At 43.9% G+C, this 23,288-nt stretch overlaps 1 protein-coding gene across 2 annotated transcripts in view; it reads left to right on the plus strand.

Moving 5' to 3' along the window:
* The first annotated feature begins 6,952 nt into the window (after window positions 1–6,952).
* LOC126210487 (ankyrin-1-like) overlaps window positions 6,953–23,288 on the plus strand; it is a 57,301-nt gene continuing 40,965 nt past the window's right edge. The window contains exons 1-3 of one of the 2 annotated variants that reach the window (XM_049939720.1): window positions 6,953–6,995; window positions 21,625–21,792; window positions 21,913–21,960. In XM_049939720.1, coding sequence (XP_049795677.1) covers window positions 21,705–21,792; window positions 21,913–21,960 — 136 coding nt within the window. In that variant the 5' untranslated portion in view covers window positions 6,953–6,995; window positions 21,625–21,704. Of the gene's footprint in view, window positions 6,996–21,416; window positions 21,497–21,624; window positions 21,793–21,912; window positions 21,961–23,288 lie in introns of those variants that run through there. The other variant, XM_049939721.1, reaches the window with a different exon arrangement.

The raw sequence follows: 23,288 nt of genomic DNA on the forward strand, positions 1-23,288 counted from the left end.
CATTTGGTAGTTTTTCTTTGTACGTCTTGATTTGAGCAGAGCCTTTAGAAACACTTCCTTTGTAGATGAAATCAGTTTATTTACATTCACAAACGTGGAATTTACTTCTTCAGCAAGGTGACGTACTCCATGAGCAAAGCACGTCACATGAGTCAAATTGGTATATAATACTCCGAGGGCTTTTCCTGCTTTGATCATATAGGGAGCAGCATCTGAAATAAACGCAAACACCCTTTCATCCGCAGAAGATTCTGGAAATATATTTCTAATACCCTCATTCAGAAATCTGGCGATCGTAGAATGATTTACTTTTTCAAATTCTTTGGAGGTCGCTAGATAGGAAGAAGAAGGCTGTTCTTTTAGAGCACCAACAATTAAATTTGCAATGTAATGGCCATAACAGTCTGTAGTTTTGTCAACTGAAATCCAGATAATGCTGTCTTTGAGCTCACTGCGTATCTTTCAGAACATTTACATAAATTGTCGGTATGTAAATTTTACGCAATGTTGATTCATCTGGTATATTTTGATTTAAGAAATATTTGCACAGGAAGCCTTTGAGGATAGGGTTTGTAACTTTGTGAAGAGGAATATTGCTTGCAATGAATGCTTCACATAGATTCATGTTAAACCGTCTGTTTTGGTTACCTTTGGACAAATCTCTGCTACTGCAACTTGCTGTTGTCAGAAGTTGTTGTAGTCGTCGTTTCTTCTGCATTCCTGCTATATGAAGACTTGTCTTGACATGCTGGTCTGTTTGAAACTTTTTTTTGCACGAAATGTTTTACTCGCAAACTCGACAATCTAAAACAATTTCGTCGTATGTAAATGTTCCAGGATGGTCAGCTATCCACGAAACGACGTTTCTTTTTTCGGGCGGCATGGCGCACAACACCTTACACACTACACGTCGTAAACACGTTCAGCTGTGTACAAGTAAATAGAGAGCTAAAGTGAAACAATGGACGTGCGACTAAAAGCCTGCGTACTTTAATATAGTTATCGCCCACGCGTACCGTATGGCAGCGGTGGGGCTCAACCGGGAGCGCTGGTGTAGGAGCATTGACTCTGTCTTCCTATTCCTGTTACTCTTCTGTAATGATTTCGCTAGGCAGTGGCCTCTCTGTTAGCAATTGCACCGCCATCTATCACAAAGCGAAAAAAGTGGTCCAACTAAAACATTCATATTTCTTTACGTTCTATACGAATGTGTAATAAAAAATGGGAGTTTCTATTTAAAAAAAAAAACAAAAAAAAACGCAGTTGATATCCGTTTGACCTATGGCAGCGCCATCTAGCGGGCCAACCATAGCGCCATCTGGTTTGCCCCTTCAAGCAACGAAAGTTTCGTTCTTTGTAGTTTTTTCGTTTGACGCTTATTTCGTGAGATGTTCGGCCCGGTCACGATCAATGGACCACCCTGTAGACACTCAAAATATTTCATCTGTGGTAGTTTCTTTGACCATTGGAGACTTCATTGGTATAGGCAAGGAGACAGCCAGCATGATTATTAAAATGACGTGTATGACATTGGACAGCATACACAAAAGACATTGGCTCTGAGCACTATGGGACTCAACTTCTGAGGTCATTAGTCCCCTATAACTTAGAACTAGTTAAACCTAACTAACCTAAGGACATCACACACTTCCATGCCCGAGGCAAGATTCGAACCTGCGACCGTAGCGGTCTCGCGGTTCCAGACTGCAGCGCCTAGATCCGCACGGCCACACACAAAAGACATTCTTTTTAAAATTATTTAAGTTCTCTTGTGCAGTTACAAGAAAAGAAAAGAAACACATGAATATGGATTAATATATGTTTATTCTGAACTCTTTCGTTTTAATTTTTATTGTCTGATTCAACGTTTGAGCTTTATGGCTTTTTTAACCAATACAATTGTTCCTCCCTTCTCTGGTTCTTCTCAAGCTACTTTTGAAGCAGCACCATCTGCAGCACTGCTAATTCTTTCTCATTTGAGAACAGCTATTTTTATTCTGGAAACAAAACTGACGGTTCGAAGGTGAAATGACCAGAAAAGAAGGAAGAACACAGTGTGGGGGTCACACCTCCAGTTACTTCCTCTTCCCCTCTCAGATTACACATAGCTGCTAGAGATGACTGCACAAGCCAAAATATTTGTGAAATAATTGCTGTTCCTCAAACATTTCAGGTGAGATATGTGCCATAGTACATTTCTACTTCAGGATTACAAAAAAATAATGATTTGTTATTGTAAATGTTGCCATCTTATTCCTCATTGATACCCTCAACATACACTCCTGGAAATTGAAATAAGAACACCAGTGGTGTACGGCCAGTGTAGGAGATCGCTCCCCACACCATGATGCCGGGTGTTGGCCCTGTGTGCCTCGATCGTATGCAGTCCTGATTGTGGCGCTCACCTGCACGGCGCCAAACACGCATACGACCATCATTGGTACCAAGGCAGAAGCGACTCTCATCGCTGAAGACGACACGTCTCCATTCGTCCCTCCATTCACGCCTGTCGCGACACCACTGGAGGCGGGCTGCACGATGTTGGGGCGTGAGCGGAAGACGGCCTAACGGTGTGCGGGACCGTAGCCCAGCTTCATGGAGACGGTTGCGAATGGTCCTCGCCGATACCCCAGGAGCAACAGTGTTCCTAATTTGCTGGGAAGTGGCGGTGCGGTCCCCTACGGCACTGCGTAGGATCCTACGGTGCCGGCCGCGGTGGCCGTGCGGTTCTGGCGCTGCAGTCCGGAACCGCGGGACTGCTACGGTCGCAGGTTCGAATCCTGCCTCGGGCATGGGTGTGTGTGATGTCCTTAGGTTAGTTCGGTTTAAGTAGTTCTAAGTTCTAGGGGACTTATGACCTAAGATGTTGAGTCCCATAGTGCTCAGAGCCATTTGAACCATTTTTTGATCCTACGGTCTTGGCGTGCATCCGTGCATCGCTGCGGTCCGGTCCCAGGTCGACGGGCACGTGCACCTTCCGCCGACCACTGGCGACAACATCGATGTACTGTGGAGACCTCACGCCCCACGTGTTGAGCAATTCGGCGGTACGTCCACCCGGCCTCCCGCATGCCCACTATACGCCCTCGCTCAAAGTCCGTCAACTGCACATACGGTTCACGTCCACGCTGTCGCGGCATGCTACCAGTGTTAAAGACTGCGATGGAGCTCCGTATGCCACGGCAAACTGGCTGACACTGACGGCGGCGGTGCACAAATGCTGCGCAGCTAGCGCCATTCGACGGCCAACACTGCGGTTCCTGGTGTGTCCGCTGTGCCGTGCGTGTGATCATTGCTTGTACAGCCCTCTCGCAGTGTCCGGAGCAAGTATGGTGGGTCTGACACACCGGTGTCAATGTGTTCTTTTTTCCATTTCCAGGAGTGTAATTAATAATCAGAATTTATATATGTCCAAGAACTTCAGATGTGGATGCACAAATAGTGTTCAATAATTCAAGAAGGAAATTTTGTATAGAACACCCTTTGCTGCTGTAATGAATTAATCATTCTAATTGTAAGAGGTAAATACAGCAGCAAGCTAGGCAGTCAGTCTCCAAGATGTCTGTATTGTCAGTTTATTGGAGAGACTGAAATGACCACCTATTTCACAAAGCAGATCGCATTTCACAGTTGCTTCTATATTATGCGCCTACTTACAATTGACCATCTACCATACAGCAACATTTAATCGAATATTTCGTCTAGAAATGTTGTATTCGAATCGAACTCTGTGACGTCCTTCTGTTGAAAACTTTACCAAATCGTGTACTTCATTGCACACAATCTGTAACTTGCATTCCACATATGAGACACCACCAATCTGTGGCCTCTGCTTACTTTCGTGTTGATAATATTTACGTGTCTCTTTCTTTAAATGATAATAATAATCGTAAGTCTGTTGTAGCTGATCTGTCGATCTATGTGAAGCTGTTTGTGAATGGAAACAGTTGCGAATTTTTTCCCATGCTTTATTCGGAAACCTAGTAAGATCTCTTAGCGGTCAGATAACAAATATCTGATCATTTAACTAAATTCAAGATAGATCGTTATACAGGGTGATTTAAAAAGAATACCACAACTTTAGGAATTTAAAACTCTGCAACGACAAAAGACAGAGCTAAGCATTATCTGTCGGCGAATTAAGGGGCTCCGGAAAGGCTCAAAATCATGAAAAGTTCAATTTTTACTTTTTTGCGTTTTCTGAATCTGCAGACTATTACCTTTTAATAGATATATAATTTATTCAATTCCGAAGACTACAACTATTTTTAAATTTTTTTTGAAATGTGTTCTACATGGGCGTGACCCACTGTGGCGCTGTTAAACTGCTGTCAAATGGTGTTATTATTAACGTCCGTGTTCATCAGGTACATTTTAGTGATGTGAGATAAAGTATGTGTTGTGGCTAACCTGTGATGGTTCAATATATATCGCTGGTGTGATTGTCGATTGTTTCATGTTTATTTACTCTGTCGTTATCTCGAAAATATTCGTAATTAATTCTGTTTCTTGAGTCTCTGTTTTGTTGAAGTATAATAATGAGTAAAAGTAAAGTTATTAGAAATCCTCTGAAGGCTTTTAAGAAAAGGAGAAATGTTGGAAAGCCAAAGGTATGTGTTATTACTGTAAACAATAAAGACGATGAAAATCCCCAACATAGCTTGTGTCCCAAAGAAGAAGACAGTTGGTGTAAATATAACAAAGGATTGCTAACTGGTGAAGTGTACACTCATAAGCATAGTCTGCCTCATGCAATAATGGAGGTGATAAAACCTATTTTCAGAGACTTAGCAGCACCTGAACTGTTGAAAAAGTGTATTCACGGAAAAACTCAAAACCCCGATTAAAGTGTAAATAGTGTTATATGGTCGAGAATCCCCAAGACTGTATTTGTTGGAATAGAAACACTTCACTTTGGTGTGTATGGTGCTGTTGCGACTTTCAATGATGGCAACATTGTAAGGTGCAAGGTATTTAGAAATATGGGAATGAAGATAGGTTCTAACATGGTATGAGCGATGCTTGCTTTAGACAAGGAATGCCTTCGGGCTGCAGACAGGGCTGTAAAGAGTCTAGAAATACAAGCAAGAATAAACAGGAGGAGGAACAAGAGGAAGCTGGAGGAGGAGTTTGCAGAGGATGAAGATAATCCATCCTATGGACCTGGAATGCACTAAAAAGTTAATCCAATCTTTGTCGCTCGATTCCCAAAACTTTTATTTTCTCATACTAATTACATGTTTTCTAAGGATCTTCGAAACATATTTGTTTCAAACTTTCAGTAAATGTTACACAGTACCTTCTGCATAATTTAACACAGCCTTTTTCCAAAAAACTGTATATTTTTGAATATATAAATAAAAAATTGCAAAAAAATGTTGTGAATTTTCATTACAATTGAAAAAAAATCATCTTTAATAACTGAACTAAAATTTTGTAAAATCCCTGTGTTAAGTTGTAGCCCATATTCCAATAAATAATCTGTAAAAAGTTCAACTTCCTACCTCAAATACTTTGTGAGGAAAGATGTAATTTATAAGCGTTATTTTAACATTGCAAGTATAGGGCTTTCCGGAGCCCCTTAAGGGAGCTATAAAGTTTCATTTAGTTGTACATTTGTTCGCTTGAGGCGCTGTTGACTAGGCGTCAGCGTCAGTTGATGCTAAGATGGCGACCGCTCAACAGAAAGCTTTTTGTGTTATTGAATACGGCAGAAGTGAATCGACGACAGTTGTTCAGCGTGCATTTCGAACGAAGTATGGTGTTAAACCTCCTGATAGGTGGTGTATTAAACGTTGGTATAAACAGTTTACAGAGAATGGGTGTTTGTGCAAAGGGAAAAGTTCTGGACGGCCGAGAACGAGTGATGAAAATGTAGCACGCATCCAGCAAGCATTTGTTCGCAGCCCAGAAAATCGACTCGCAGAGCTAGCAGAGAGCTGCAAATTCCACAATCAACTGTATGGAGAGTCCTACGAAAAAGGTTAGTTATGAAACCTGAACGTCAACTACCCGAGGCGATGGATCGGCCGCCAGGCAGCCCGTGACAGAGCACTTCATCACTGGCCTCCAAGAAGCCCTGATCTTACCCCCTGCGATTTTTTCTTATGGGGGTATGTTAAGGATTTGGTGTTTCGGCCACCTCTCCCAGCCACCATTGATGATCTGAAACGAGAAATAACAGCAGCTATCCAAACTGTTACGCCTGATATGCTACAGAGAGTGTGGAACGAGTTGGAGTATCGGGTTGATATTGCTCGTGTGTCTGGAGGGGGCCATATTGAACATCTCTGAACTTGTTTTTGAGTAAAAAAAAACCTTTTTAAATACTCTTTGTAATGATGTATAACAGAAGGTTATATTATGTTTCTTTCATTAAATACACATTTTTTCAAGTTGTGGTATTCTTTTTGAATCACCCTGTACATGTAAGTACCCTACCAGTTTAGTTAAATGTTCGCACTAATATTTTTACTACACTCTTGAAGTGATTTACAGTGTCTACGAGCTTCAAAGTGTCCTCATGCAAAAAGTTTTGCGATCTCGAACGCTTATCACTCATGCTTGCCACGCTATTTCTGCAGACGACGGCTAAGTAAACAACATGAAATGACATCTGCTAAAATACCCAGAGTACTCTTCAGTTATCGCCAACTTAACAGGGCATGAACGCTATTCCGGGAAAAACTAAACGAGAAATAAAATGGCGACGTACGACGCACACTCCCGTGATTGGCCTATTCCTCGGTTAGCTAGCCCTGGATTTATCTCGAGATCGTACAGCCGGTCCTGTGCAGGGATACTACGAACGTCAGACGTGTGCAAGTATCGCTGCGGGCAGGGGGTGGGGGTTATGGGTGAGAGGGGAGGCTGTGGACAGAATAGGTGGGAGGCGCCAGCCGCTGCCCGGCATATAAGGACAAAAAGGCGAAACTCGCGACCGACTACCACTGCACTGCATACAGTACCGGCTGCTGCGGCGCGGGTCGTTTTTCGTAAGTCTCTACGCATTTCTTGCATCAGCGTGCGGTGTGCTGTGCGTATCACTTTAAAAATGAGGCAAACTAAAGAAAGGACCGACTTTTTTCCGAATTTGTTACAAGACTTGTAGCGCAGCAGTCTTTCTGATGCTTTCGCATATCGTTTCGCATCAGTTATGTTCGTTAATGTCTACTGCGTCTCTCAGCATAATTTAATTGGCAGTATTTATCACTGTTACTGGTTGTATGTGTTCGAAACATGTCCCGTAAGCTTGTCGGATTTGATGACGTTTGTGCGATGACTGGTGTACTTGGTAGAGAGCGCTAACAGTGCTGAACGTAAGGCGCTTGCGCATTGATTTTCGTTTTATTGCGGTATATTGATAATTTTTACTTATGGACCATCCGAAGCAACTGAATAAAACACAATTTTAGTGCCATACGTGTTTCGCCTTTATTTTCTGCGAGGCATCATCAGTGGCAGGTTGCGTGGACAATTTCTTACATATTACGCTCCTGTTGCATTTTTGGTGTTGTTCTTCTTCTTAGGAATGCCAATTTGCGGTTTTTCCCCACATTCCACAGCACTATGAACTGAACGCTTGTTTCGATGCAATGTTTTGGTTTCTGTTGCCGACTGTCGGCAGCGCGTGGTCTTGTGGTAGCGTTCTCGCTTCCTGCGCAGGGGGTCCCGGGTTCGATTCGCGGCAGGGTCAGGGATGTTTCCTGCCTCGAGATGACTGGGTGCTGTTGTGTCGTCTTCATCATCATCATTCATCCCCATTACGGTCGTAGGAAGGCAATGGCAAACCACCTCCACTAGACCTTGCCTAGTACAGCGGTGCGGGTCTCCTGCATCGTCCCCTACGCTCCTGGGAGTATGAGACCTCATCATCGTCAATCAACAGCGTACCAGTGGACGAACGGGATGGGAAAGACACCGTCAATATGGGACATAGTGCAATCAATTTTAGCAACTTTACCGGTTTTTCCGTAGTTTTAACGCCAGCCAATGACACGACAGCATGCTACCCAGTTTCTGTATCGTCTCTCCACCAGATTTTCACTACTTACAAGGGAACCTCCTCATCGCGCCCCCCTCAGATTTAGTTATAAGTTGGCACAGTGGACAGGCCTTCAAAAACTGAACACAGATCAATCGAGAAAACAGGAAGAAGTTGTTTGGAACTATGAAAAAATAAGCAAAATATACAAACTGAGTAGTCCACGTGTAAGATATGCAATATCAAAGTAAGTGTGGATTCAAGAGCGCCGTGGTCCTGTGGTTAGCGTGAGCAGCTGCGGAACGGGAGGTCCTTGGTTCAAGTCACTCCCTTGAGTGAAAATATTAATTTTTTATTTTCAGTTTATGTGACAAACTCTTACGTTTTCGTCACTTTTTTGGGAGTGATTATCACATGCACAAGAAAACCTAAATCGAGCAAGGTAGAAAAATCTTTTTACCCATTCGCCAAGTGTACAAGTTAGGTGGGTCGACAACATATTCCTATCATGTGACGCACATGCCGCCACGAGTGTGGTATAGAATATATCAGACGTGTTTTCCTGTGGAGGAATCGGTTGACCTATGACCTTGCGATCAAATGTTTTCGGTTCCCATTGGAGAGGCACGTCCTTTCGTCTACTAATCGCACGGTTTTGCGGTGCGGTCGCAAAACACAGACAGTAAACTTATTACAGTGAACAGAGACGTCAATGAACAAACGGACAGATCATAACTTTGCGAAAATAAAGAATGTAAAATGTTCACTCGAGGGATGACTTGAACCTAGGACCTCACGTTTCGCAGCTGCTCACGCAAACCACGGGACCACGATGCTCCTGGGCTCACACTGTCCTTTATATTGCCTATGTTAGCCATCGCCTACTCACTTTGTATATTTTGCTTATTTTTTCATAGTTCCACACAACTTCTTCCTGTTTTCTCGATTGATCTGTGTTCAGTTTTTGAAGGCCTATCCACTGTGCCAACTTATAACTAAATCTGAGGGGGGTGCGATGGGGAGGTTCCCTTGTTAGTGAGTAACATTTACTAGATTGTGAATGTAGCTAGATAACTATGCGGTACATTCATTCATGGTTAATTCTCAGACAAATACACTGAAGTATACCAGACAGCGACTTATACCAATGCAATTAGCTTATTTACATATTTCTAGCAGTTCGATCATAGTGCGAAATTTATCACTACGATTGGCATTCTTTTCCCAATAGGATGGGAGTCAGAGTATTCTTGCATTCATAGGATAAAGTTGGAGAGTGAAAGATCTCCCTGCATTGTCTTTGACCAACGCTGATTGCAACAGTGTCGCCGATTTCATTTCCAACTGACCAGAAGTGGCAGGGTACCGTACATTCTACATTTCATGTCTCGTGAAGGAAAGAGAGTGAACAGAGTCCGTAACTGCTGTTCAGCAAAGACTGTTCTGCACCTATCTTACAGCACCTATCCAAGTGCACAAGACCTATCCAGATGCGTGCATGTCGAGGAGGTTAGCACACCTTATTGGTGTAGAGTACATATGAGAGTGTTGTGGCGATATAACAACTGGTTAAGCAGAAACATGCGGTTTATGCAAAATGGAGGTCCAGATGGACGGTGTTTGAAACATTTCCGCAAATCAACTGTGCTATCGATACTAGAGTATTGTTCTCGTATTGGGGTCAGTACCAAGCAGGTATTGGCAAGAAAAAAACGCTCATAGAACATAAACACATGCACTCCTAAGGTTGTACGGTTCTGCACTTAAACACTCTATAATGTTAAAGTCATGTACGAGGGCTATCCACAAAGTACATTACGTTTTGGAATTAAAAATAAATAAAGTATTGGAAATTCTTTTTATTATATACAGATGAAAGCCACACTTAAATGCTACTTTTCTACATAGTTACCATTTAAATTAAGACACTTATCGTAGCGATGGACGAGCTTGGAAATTCCTTCGTCGTAAAATTCGGCCGCCTGCGCCTTCAACCACGTGGTTACCTCTTTTGGGACAGAAAAGGTGTGATTTTTGTGGATTTCCTGGAAAGATGCACTACAATAAACTCTCAAAGGTATTGCCAAACTCTGCACAACCTCAGAAGAGCAATACAAAACAAGCGCAGGGGAAAGTTGGGCTCAAAGATCTTGCTGATTCACGACAACGCCCGGGCCCACACGGCAAATTCCACTCGTGAAGTTCTCGAATCTTTTAAGTGGGAGTTGTTTTCTCATCCTCCGTACAGTCCCGACCTGGCACCGAGCGACTTCCACTTATTCCCAGCAATGAAGAAGTGGTTGGCTATGCAGCGTTTTGATGACGACGCACAGCTTCAAGAAGAGGTAACCACGTGGTTGAAGGCGCAGGCGGCCGAATTTTACGACGAAGGAATTTCCAAGCTCGTCCATCGCTACGATAAGTACCTTAATTTAAATGGCAACTATGTAGAAAAGTAGTATTTAAGTGTGGCTTTCATCTGTATATAATAAAAAAAATTTCCAATACTTTATTTATTTTTAATTCCAAAACGTAATGTACTTTGTGGATAGCCCTCGTAATTTGCGAAATATTAGTCATGCGGAGTGCAATGCTCTTAATACTCTAATGCAAGAAATATATGTCTAACACGTAACATACATCCACCCTGAAAGTTTTTTATCCTTCTGACTTCGGTGCCAAGCTTTAAGATGGTAAAACTACTTCCTTCTACACCAAACAAAAACATAGTCTTTGTGACACACGTACAATATAGCTTTCTGGAGATGTATAGTGACCACTGTTCACATCCAGTTATGGTTCAGAAACTATGCTGTGCTCCCATCTGTTCTATAAAATGGTCGCCAGCAACGGAAAAAGCATCTTATGGGCAAACAGACAAATGCATAGCAGCGGTGATTGACACGTCAAATTAAACGCCATGCTGCACAAACTCTGTATACAGCACAACTATCAAGCAGATGTACACACATTGTTTGCAGTACCTCACAAACGTCTGTCAGTGAATTAGAATCAAAGTAGTTATGAAAACGGCGACTCTATTCATGTCCAAAATGTGACCAGGAAATGGTATATTTCGTATGCTGAAACAGGTTTTCCATCGATTTGGTGGACATGCTGCACTAAATCTCTGAACACAATGCCTTCTTTTCACACACACGCACAGACACAAAACAACCGTCAAGCTTATGTATATACAGGGTCTGCAGTACCTCACAAATCTTTGTCAGTGTCCTAGAATCAAAGTAGGTATGAAAACGACTACTCGATTCATGTCGAAAATGTGACCAGTAAATGGTATACTTCGCATGCATCTTCGTTTAAAGGAAGGCGCCGAAACAGGTTTTCCGTCCGCAGCTCGTGGTCGTGCGGTAGCGTTCTCGCTTCCTACGCCCGGGTTCCCGGGTTCGATTCCCGGCGGGGTCAGGGATTTTCTCTGCCTCGTGATGACTGGGTGTTGTCTGCTGTCCTTAGGGTAGTTAGGTTTAAGTAGTTCTGAGTTCTAGGGGACTGATGACCTCAGATGTTAAGTCCCATAGTGCTCAGAGCCATTTTGAAACAGGTTTTCCATCGGTCTCATGGACACGAGTCGTCACACATGCTTTGGAAGTCCTCTGCTGGTTGTGATGTGGAGAGAGTTTATGTTAAGGACTGCAGGTAGATAGCGCTCTTACTCACATCCAGAACAACTTTCTAGATCATCCAGTTCAGTCAACTTGTAGGTGTTCCTACCACCTCAGTAAACATACTGCAGAACTTTAAAAAAAAAAAAAAAAAACATGCAGCAACTGCCCTGTAAGGTAACTGTTAGCAGGAACACATGGTTGTGATTGATAGAGAGTACAGAGAAGTCCATTGTAAATGCGGTTTGTTACAATTTAAAACACTTAGGCAGTATTGCAAAGGGTCAAACACGGGATCTGTTCAGTACTTGTATATCGCAGCCCCAAACCTGGTAATACAACAATCTTCAACCAAGGAGGATGCAAAAGTTTTTTTTAGTCAAATGTCCAGGCACTTTGCAAAAAATCTGTTAAGATGGGTGACTACAGATAACTTTGTGATTGCATGTCGGCTTGCGATCTGACAGATACAAATTTGTTAAACAGTCTATTACAGCTGTCTTATCGTTGTTCACGATCACTTTACTGCATCCCTGGGCCCCAGTGCTTCCATTTCGATTTTTTTTCTCGTATTTCTGTTGCTATCTCACACTCATTCCCACGTACAAGAATTTTCCCGCACTAAGCAGACATCTAAGTACTCTATCATTCTCCTACAATTTTCCCGCATTTTGTCGTATCTTCCCCATTTATATGTATTTTATGTTGATTTTAGTAATTTTTTACCGATTTTCGGGTCATTTTTTCCAGATTTTTTCGTTATGTGTATGCTCATATTGCTATCATAACCAGGTGTGGTTTGATTTTATATGTGTAATATCCATTAACCTACAAAAAATTCCTGCGAATTTCCCTCTTTCTGATGATCTACATGCATGGATTTCGGATTGGAAGAGCATGAAAGTAATAGAACTAGATAGTTGAAAGTATGCTAACCCTCGTTTCGTAGCTATACGAGACTCTATGAGTGCAGAGTGCTAAGAATATGTGGAAACTCGAAGTCTGGAAACAATTCAATGTCTCACACCAATGCTTCAAAGGACGTGTCTGCAGACTCGGTTGTGGTGCAGATGATGGAAAATAAAAGTCTGGAAACAGTTCTGCATGTTCACTTCATTCCAACTACTAGTTGTTGGCAGCTGCAACAGGGAGATTACCTCTGTACGAAGCTGATTTCTCCTGCTGCTGCCTCGATCTTCCATAAGTATGTGCTCCTATTACCTACCACGTGTGGTCTGCTATTTCTGTTTATACCATCCAACTCTGATAAATGCCCCGTCGATGAAATACATGTACATTTATCGATGTTTGGGGTTAAAGGGCCGACGTTATCCTGTTGTAAACACACGTGCTATTTCATGTGCAAGATTCCCAGCCTGGACCTCTAGGGGTTTTTCACAGTGAGTACTCTAAGGTTTAGCTACTTTCCATTTTCCTTAGTAGAAAGATGCTTTTTTATTAGGTGTGGCTCATGTGTATGTTCTTTTAGCCCATAACTATGGCATTGTATTCCACGTTGCCGTCTGCTTTCCCACCAAATTAAAATTTGCGTGCCACTCATGGAAAAAAAAAATTAATTTAGTTTAACTGTTTCATGTATAAGCTTTAAGTCGCCGTCTCCCAGTTAGGGGTTTTGCTACAGTTCTCTACTGCCCCTGTTTCAATATGTTCCTTTGCACTCACAATGTAATCTTGACGTTTTTCATGTAGTTTTTTGTCTACATCTACATCTACATTTACACTCCGCAAGCCACCCAATGGTGTGTGTCGGAGGGCACTTCACGTGCCACTGTCATAACCTCCCTTTCCTGTTCCAGTCGCGTATGGTTCGCGGGAAGAACGACTGCCGGAAAGCCTCCGTGCGCTCTCGAATCTCTCTAATTTTACATTCGTGATCTCCTCGGGAGGTATAAGTAGGGGGAAGCAATATATTCGATACCTCATCCAGAAACGCACCCTCTCGAAACCTGGACAACAAGCTATCCGCGATGCAGAGCGCCTCTCTTGAAGAGTCTGCCACTTGAGTTTGCTAAACATCTCCGTAATGCTATCACGCTTACCAAATAACCCTATGACGAAACGCGCCGCTCTTCTTTGGATCTTCTCTATCTCCTCTGTCAACCCGACTTGGTACGGATCCCACACTGATGAGCAATACTCAAGTATAGGTCGAACGAGTGTTTTGTAAGCCACCTCCTTTGTTGATGGACTACATTTTCTAAGGACTCTCCCAATGAATCTCAACCTGGTACCCGCCTTACCAACAATTAATTTTATATGATCGCTACAATTTTCTAATGCTGCAACTTCTCTGTATACTACAGCATCATCCGCGAAAAGCCGCATGGAACTTCTGACACTATCTGATAGGTCATTTATATATATATTGTGAAAAGCAATGGGCCCAAAACACTCCCCTGTGGCACGCCAGAGGTTACTTTAACGTCTGTAGACGTCTCTCCATTGAGAACAACATGCTGTGTTCTGTTTGCTAAAAACTCTTCGATCCAGCCACACGGCTGGTCTGATATTCCGTAGGCTCTTACTTTTTCAGGTGACAGTGCGGAACTGTATCGAACGCCTTCCGGAAGTCAAGGAAAATGGCATGTACGTGGGAGCCTGTATCTAATATTTTCTGGGTCTCATGAACAAATAAAGCGAGTCGGGTCTCACACGATCGCTGTTTCCGGAATTCATGTTGGTTCCTACAGAGTAGATTCTGGGTTTCCAGAAATGACACGATACGCGAGCAAAAAACATGGTCTATAATTCTACAACAGATCGACGTCAGAGATATAGGTCTATAGTTTTGCGCATCTGCTCGACGACCCTTCTTGAAGACTGGGACTACGTGTGCTCTTTTCCAATCATTTGGAACCTTCCGTTCCTCTAGAGACTTGCGGTACACGGCTGTTAGAAAGGGGGGGGGGCAATTTCTTTCGCGTACTCTGTGTAGAATCGAATTGGTATCCCGTCAGGTCCAGTGGACTTTCCTCTGTTGAGTGATTCCAGTTGCTTTTCTATTCCTGGGACACTTATTTCGATGTCAGCCATTTTTTCGTTTGTGCGAGGATTTTGAGATGGCGTGCAAAAGTTATTATTGGCTTCTGTTTCTTGTCATGTTTTTTCCTTTTGCATACAAATCAGTAATCCGAATTGTGAACGGCCGGGGTCGCTGGTCCCGCGTTCTTCTTCCCGTCAACAGATGGCTGTACTTTTGCCAGTCTGGTTTACCAGTTTCCTTCCTCCTTCGTGCACGCCACTCCGCACTCTGCGCTCGCTTGTGGTACGCCATGTCATACTTTCCAAAGCGGCGCTCGGAGTCGCAGTGTACTGGGGCTCTTTCTATACTTCATTATCCCGACAGTCGTTCGTTGTATCGTCTGCTGTCACTTTCCCATTGTCCGCAGCTTGTGGTCTAGTGGCTAGCGTGGCTGCCTCTGGATCACGGGGTTCCAGGTTCGATTCCTGGCCGGGTTGGTGATTTTCTCTGCCTGGGGACTGTGTGTTTGTGTTGTCCTCACAATTTCATCTTCATCATAATCATCACTCGTGGCAGGGGCTAGATTGGACTGAGTAAAAATTGGGACTTTGCGAGGTGCCGGGGCTAGCAGCGTATTTAACACTAAATTCTTCTAGAATCTACATATGTAAATGATGCTCTAAGCCCCCCCTATTCTAACTCCGACTTTTGCTGTTGCACAAGGATTAAAAAAATACGCGAACTGACTCTAATCAACCCTGCCAGTGGAGTAGAAGAGAGTTTGGCACGTGCAATAATTTAATTTGATAAATAAGTTAAATAAACGAAGGTTTCATTAACATAGTGAGGAATGATAGGGTTGCTCTACCGATTAACAGAATGAAAGTTCTGTCCAAAAATAACAATATGATATATTAAGACTAAACACAAAATAATAAACAAAAACACATGAAACATTTACAATACATCAAATTGGCTCAAATTGGATACTCAAACAAACGCTGTGAATGTGAAGTTGTCCCTAAACTAAATTGTGAGGATTATGACGAAGTGGTATGTGGAGCCAATTCCTTGCAACTCAAATCTTAAGAGAAAACACATAGCCAACCCAACATTAATTGCTGCTACCCAAGACAGAACAAAGTTGGAAAAAGACGAACAGGCGCGCTCTGTTGAGCTCTGATTATCACCTAGGAAAATCCCTGTCTGCCGGTGCTGCGGACATACCTTACCAATCTGTCTTCTTAACTGCAAGAACACGATTTGGCGTACCGGAGGCGATGGCTGGTTGCTTTGACGTCCTCGACCGAAAAGCGAGAGCCGACTCCCTAGAGCACCCGTACAGGCCGAACACACAACATTCCCACCCCCACGACAGTGGCCGTGTTTAAACGTTCCAATCAGCAACTCGAAAACCGGCGGAAATTTCCACTCTATTGCCGGAGCACTACCATTCCACCAATGGAGATTCTTGGCGCCAATTTCTGCGCTGATTTTGCTACGTCACGGAGCTATGCCCTGAGCAAGCCAATCACAGTTACTATTTTGCAGAAAGCGCGGGAATTTTCCCGCCACAACTGCCTGGGTACACAAGTCATTCCCACGCCTCGCTGGTAGCCCGCCAGAAAGTGTTTTCGCTAAGTTTCTGCGAAGTAACGGAACCTCTAGCCCAGCCGCTACTTCAGACCCCTCCGGGCGTGTCTTTTGACAATGTCGGCGTCTGCAAAGCATTGACTCGACTTCCTCACACCCGTCGGCTTAACCCTTTCCAGATCAGCAGAGCCCGCCTGTCACCGGACCACCTGGGTGACGAGAGACGCTGCGTGGGAAGTCCGCGTGTGAAGGAATAGCGACTTTTCACTGCATGCAATTAGAGAGGAAAATCGTAAGATAGAAATATGAGAGGGGGCTCATGCCACCTCTCAACTTTGTCTGGGCGCCGATGACCGCGCAGTTGGGCGCTAAGCAAACCAACCATCACTTTGCCACTGACTTACATATTACAGCGCCCAACCCGAACACTATTTGTTAATAGTGTTATATGGTACTTTTTTCTGTCATGTGTACTTCAAATGGTTCAAATGGCTCTGAGCACTATGGGACTTAACATCTCAGGTGATCAGTGTCCTAGAACTTAGAACTACTTAAACCTAACTAACCTAAGGACATCACACACATCCATACCCGAGCCAATATTCGAACCTGCGACCGTAGCAGCAGCACGGTTCCGGACTGACGTGCCTAGAACCGCTCGGCCACTGCGGCTGGCTTCATGTGTACGAATGCGTATAAATGTTATTATTGGCTTCTGTTTCTTGTTTATTTTCAATATCACACATGATGAGCATGTAATTGCCCGAAACCCATCATGATCTTCAAACTTACAACTGAGGCGATATTTTCAATCTCTTCTGGAATGGTCAGTTGCAGGTGTTCCTCCGGCAGAATTGTTTGTAATTTAGTGAACTATTGAAAATGAATTTAATAAATAAATCCCGTCAAGGTAGTATTGTTCACTAACACTATGGGATTGTAATTAAAAACTCAAGTATTTGATAATATTACTGAAATATCAGTGAATGGCGATCAAACCTCAAATCGTTCAAATGGCTCTGAGCACTATGGGACTCAACTGCTGTGGTCATAAGTCCCCTAGAACTTAGAACTACTTAAACCTAACTAACCTAAGGACAGCACACAACACCCAGCCATCACGAGGCAGAGAAAATCCCTGACCCCGCCGGGAATCGAACCCGGGAACCCGGGCGTGGGAAGCGAGAACGATCAAACCTCAGTGGCCGCACTAAGTTAAAGTGTATGTCTGAGAAACGATTTACACAAAGAGAAAGTTGGTAATCTTTCATTCATTATGGTCATTTTGTTACCTCTCAAAGCATATGCTATACAATGTACGTAAGATATGAATAAAATCGCACATTCTAAATACAGTTATAAGACTCGAAGAGGCCAGGTTAATAGGAGCATGCTACCGCCCTCTGTTCATTTGTGCTTACAGATTTTACATAGCGTGTTCCATTTATTATTTATTTAGCATTTTCTTCTAGTGCTCATTTGCATATCAATAAACTATTAAATACCATAGATACACAGATAGATAGATATTCAGCGATCACAGGCCCTGCAGACCATGCGCTGCTTCCACAAACTGCCTCCATTCCTTCCTGTTTTGTGTCCGATTCCTCCAGGTGTCTTCAATTCCGTAGGCTGCTAGATCCTTCGCTAGGTCGTCCATCCAGCGCTGCCTCGGTCATCCAATGGGGCGTCTGGTGTTTGGTTTCCCCGCTACTGCCATCTTCGCCTGTCTTCCATCTGGCATACGGGCTACACGGCCCACCCATTGCATTCTTTTGCTCTTTATTTTCTGTAGGATAGTTGGTTGTCGCATCAGAAGGTAGATTTCCTCGTTTTTCCTCCATTCTCCGTTATCTAAAACTGGTCCCCATACTTTCTCTTTACTCTTCTTTCAAATAGTAAGTTTTTCCTTTTCTCGCTTAGTCATGCTCCATGTTTCTGAAACGTACATTACTGCAGGGCATATCACTGTGCTGTAGATTTTCACGTTAGTGTTCACTGAGATCGAGTTAGAGCTGAGCGTCTCTCTGAGGGAATGCGTGCATTTCATTCCCAATGCTATTCTTTCCTTGATGTCCATTTTTATGTTGTTGTCCGTGGTAAACCAAGATCACAAATATTTGAACTGGTGTACTCTCTTGAACCTCTTGCCATCTATCTCAAGAAATTCTTCCTGCTCTTGTCTTCTACATAATTGCACGAACTCTGTTTTGTCTTCACTTTGAGCCCTACCTTCTGTGCATAATTGTCCATTTTCTGGCACTTCTTTTTCCACTCGTGCTTTGATTCACTTAGTAGTACTATGTCATCTGCATATGCGAGACAGTTTAAGTTACCGTCCATCTCTACTCCAGCCCACTCCTGTTGCCTACACTCTTTTATTACTTGCTCTAAGATGACATTGAACAGAACACACGAGAGAGCATCCCCATATGTGAGGCCTCTCTCAATCTCGAATGTTTCTGATGTGGCTCCTCAAAAGCGCACTGCTGCCTTTGACCCTTCCATATAAGCTTGCACCATTCTCACTAGATTCTCAGAGATTCTGAAGTCACGCATTGCATTGTATAGGCTGTTCCTGTGGATGCTGGCATATGCACGTTGAAAATCGACGAACAGGCTGTAGATATCTTTATCATAATCCCAGTGTTTTTCAAATAATTGTCTTAGTGAGAAATGTGATCTATTGTCAATCGGTTTGGTCGAAAGCCAGCTTGGTACTGCTGTATGTTGTTCTCTATGAATGGTTGCGATTTTCTGAGGATAATGATGCACAGCACCTTATACGTTACATTCAACAAGCTGTTTCCTCTGTAGTTACCACATTATATTGTATATTTGGCATATACACTCCTGGAAATGGAAAAAAGAACACATTGACACCGGTGTGTCAGACCCACCATACTTGCTACGGACACTGCGAGAGGGCTGTACAAGCAATGATCAAACGCACGGCACAGCGGACACAACAGGAACCGCGGTGTTGGCCGTCGAATGGCGCTAGCTGCGCAGCATTTGTGCACCGCCGCCGTCAGTGTCAGCCAGTTTGCCGTGACATACGGAGCTCCATCGCAGTCTTTAACACTGGTAGCATGCCGCGACAGCGTGGACGTGAACCGTATGTGCAGTTGACGGACTTTGAGCGAGGGCGTATAGTGGGCATGCGGGAGGCCGGGTGGACGTACCGCCGAATTGCTCAACACGTGGGGCGTGAGGTCTCCACAGTACATCGATGTTGTCGCCAGTGGTCGGCGGAAGGTGCACGTGCCCGTCGACCTGGGACCGGACCGCAGCGACGCACGGATGCACGCCAAGACCGTAGGATCCTACGCAGTGCCGTAGGGGACCGCACCGCCACTTCCCAGCAAATTAGGGACACTGTTGCTCCTGGGCTATCGGCGAGGACCATTCGCAACCGTCTCCATGAAGCTGGGCTACGGTCCCGCACACCGTTAGGCCGTCTTCCGCTCACGCCCCAACATCGTGCAGCCCGCCTCCAGTGGTGTCGCGACAGGCGTGAATGGAGGGACGAATGGAGACGTGTCGTCTTCAGCGATGAGAGTCGCTTCTGCCTTGGTGCCAATGATGGTCGTATGCGTGTTTGGCGCCGTGCAGGTGAGCGCCACAATCAGGACTGCATACGACCGAGGCACACAGGGCCAACACCCGGCATCATGGTGTCGGGAGCGATCTCCTACACTGGCCGTACACCACTGGTGATCGTCGAGGGGACACTGAATAGTGCACGGTACATCCAAACCGTCATCGAACCCATCGTTCTACCATTCCTAGACCGGCAAGGGAACTTGCTGTTCCAACAGGACAAGTCCGCATGTATCCCGTGCCACCCAACGTGCTCTAGAAGGTGTAAGTCAACTACCCTGGCCAGCAAGATCTCCGGATCTGTCCCCCATTGAGCATGTTTGGGACTGGATGAAGCGTCGTCTCACGCGGTCTGCACGTCCAGCACGAACGCTGGTCCAACTGAGGCGCCAGGTGGAAATGGCATGGCAAGCCGTTCCACAGGACTACATCCAGCATCTCTACGATCGTCTCCATGGGAGAATAGCAGCCTGCATTGCTGCGAAAAGTGGATATACACGGTACTAGTGCCGACATTGTGCATGCTCTGTTGCCTGTGTCTATGTGCCTGTGGTTCTGTCAGTGTGATCATGTGATGTATCTGACCCCAGGAATGTGTCAATAAAGTTTCCCCTTCCTGGGACAATGAATTCACGGTGTTCTTATTTCAATTTCCAGGAGTGTATTATAGTCAGTTTCCAGTATTCTGGCAGTGTCATCTCCTCCCATAGCAACTGAATCAGTTTATATAGTGTAAGCTCTTATCTCCCTCCTTGATTAATTCTGATGTTATTCTGTCCTCACCTGGGGCATTGTTGTTTCTGAGTCCTTTGATTGCGATCTTCATGTCTTCTTCACTAACTTCCCATTCTTCTTCATCTTTCCTTTCCTTCGTAGTGTTTGCAGGTAATATCTCATCTTGGTCTGGGCGATTCAACAGTTCTGAGAAGTATTCTTTCCATCCTTCTACAATTCTTTCCTTGTCATTTATCAAGTTGCCATTCTTATACCATTAAGTTTAAATATTTATAACCTGAGATGATAAGCGATGGAAGTGGGGAACTCAATCTTCTTACTGTGTACATCTGTGGCAGATTCAAAACAGTGACACATTTACACAATAATACTAGCTACGTAAAATCAGTTGTATTTTTAGACCAAGTAAATTACATGAAATGCCATTTTTTAAATGTCTGCTTACATTAACTAGCAATTGATGCGTGTTATGCTATGATTGATCAAAGTCTGTGTTAGTCATTGTATTTCTATGCCCTGTCATAATGTTCATAACCACAGACATTCTTAACTGTTGTAATAATGATCGCAAAATCATGATCCCTGTCGGAACGAGCATTTCTCGTCGCCACCATCTCTGTAGTGTTTTCGGTTTCATCGTAGCGTGTTTTGAACACTGCAACAGCCATAATCGAGTCAGCGCTCATTATCGCCATTATATTCCTAAAAAACCATAGTTACCCCCACCACCCGCTGTCCTGTGCTTGCACGTGCTACGTGCAAGAGACACACCCATGCCTCTCTCCCTTTGCCAGAAAAATCAACTCGTAATGTCTTACAGCACAGTTCCAGTTGGAAAAGAGTACTTTATACCGGTCTCTCTGCAATAAATATAGGTATGACAAAAGAATACTCGCCGTTTAGAGAACACTTTCTAACAATTAATAGGATGTAAACAGAATTACGATGTCTTAAACGGTTTCGGATACATTTAAAGTAAGTAACGTTGCGAGAACGAAGTGGTATCAGACTTTGCTAAATTGTATAATCCAAGGTTGAATGAAATGTTAATTTACAATAGTAGCTTGTAGAAAGAAAATATATAGTGATTCATTAAATTACAGGTTTTTCATAAGTGTCCAAAATTGATGAAGATATTGTGAGGGAAGTTCTTCACTTGGCGCAACACCTACGTCCTTGCATTATGTTCTGCAGGAGCATAAGTTGGTTTATCTGCATTTTTCTGGCAACAGTCATAGCAACAAATTATAATGGCACAGACTCCGTAACAGGTAAAGAATGCACCTTTTTTGTAGATAAGTCTCAGCATCGTAACTAATGACAATTTTGCAGTGATTAATGAAGCAGGAGTTTAATGTTTTCATTCACATTTCTACCAATATCTTTTTCAGAATCTGGTCCTGAAGTCACAGTCCATTACGTAAAAACAGACAAGCCAGGTAAGTGTTTCCTTTTGCAGGCTGTAGTGCATCATCACACCGTGGCATGGACACATCAAGTCGTTGCAATTCCGCTCCTGTAATATTGAGCAATACTGCCTCTATATCGCCCCATAATTGCTAAAGTATTGCCAGCGCATGATTTTGTGCATGACCCGTCCTCTCGATCATGTCCCACAAATATTCGATGGGATCCGTGTTGGGCTGTCTGGATGACCAAATCATTCGCTCGAAATATCGAGAATGTTCTTGAAACCAATTGCAAGCACATGTGGACCAGAGACATGGCATGTTGTCATCCATAAAAATTACATAGTTATTCGGGAACACGAAGTTCATGATGGCTGCAAATGGTCTCCAGGCAGCCAAAATTAAACATTTCCAGGCAATGATTGGTTTATTTGGATCCAAGGAACCAACCCAATCCATGTAACACGGCCCACACCATTATGGAGCTACCAACAGCGTGCATACTGCCTTGTTGACAACTTGGGTCCATGGCTTTGCGCCGGCCGCGGTAGCCGGCGGTTCTAGGCACGTCAGTCCGGAGCCACGAGGCTGCTACGGTCGCAGGTTCGAATCCTGCCTCGGGCACGGATGTGTGTGATGTCCTTAGGTTAGTTAGGCTTAAGTAGTTCTAAGTTCTAGGGGACTGATGACCTCAGGTGTTAAGTCCCATACTGCTTAGAGCCATGGCTTTGCGGGGTCTACGCCACACTCGAACCCTACCGTCAGCTCTCACCAACTGAAATAGGGTCTCATCTGCCCAGTCCACGGTTATCCAGACGTCTAGGGTCCAACTGATATAGTAACGAGCCCAGGAGAGGCTCTCCAGGCAATGTGATGCTGATAGCAAAGGTACTCGAGTTTGCTGCCGTAGCCCATTAACGCCAAATTTCATCACACTGTCGTAACGGATATGTTCATCATTTATCTCACTTTAATACCTGCGGTTATTCCGCGCAGTGTTGCTTGTCTGTTAGCACTGACAACTCCACGCAAATGGCTGTGCTCTCAGTCGTTAACTGGAGGCCGTCGACATCCGCATTATCTGTGGTGAGAGACAATGCCTGAAATTTGGTAATCTCAGCACACTCTTGACACTGTGGATTGCGAAATATTGAATTCCCTAACGATTTTCGAAATGGAGTGTTCCAAGCGTCTAACTCCAACTACCATTCCGCATTCAAAGTCTGTTACTTCTCGTCGTGCGGTTACCATCACTTCGGAAATATTTTCACGTGAATCACCTGAGTACAAATGACACCTCTCCGAATTAACTGGCTTTTAAACCTTGTGTACACGATACTACCGCCATCTGTAATGCG

The sequence above is a fragment of the Schistocerca nitens genome, chromosome 10, assembly GCF_023898315.1.
Source record: "Schistocerca nitens isolate TAMUIC-IGC-003100 chromosome 10, iqSchNite1.1, whole genome shotgun sequence".
Taxonomy (NCBI): Eukaryota; Metazoa; Arthropoda; class Insecta; order Orthoptera; family Acrididae; genus Schistocerca; species Schistocerca nitens.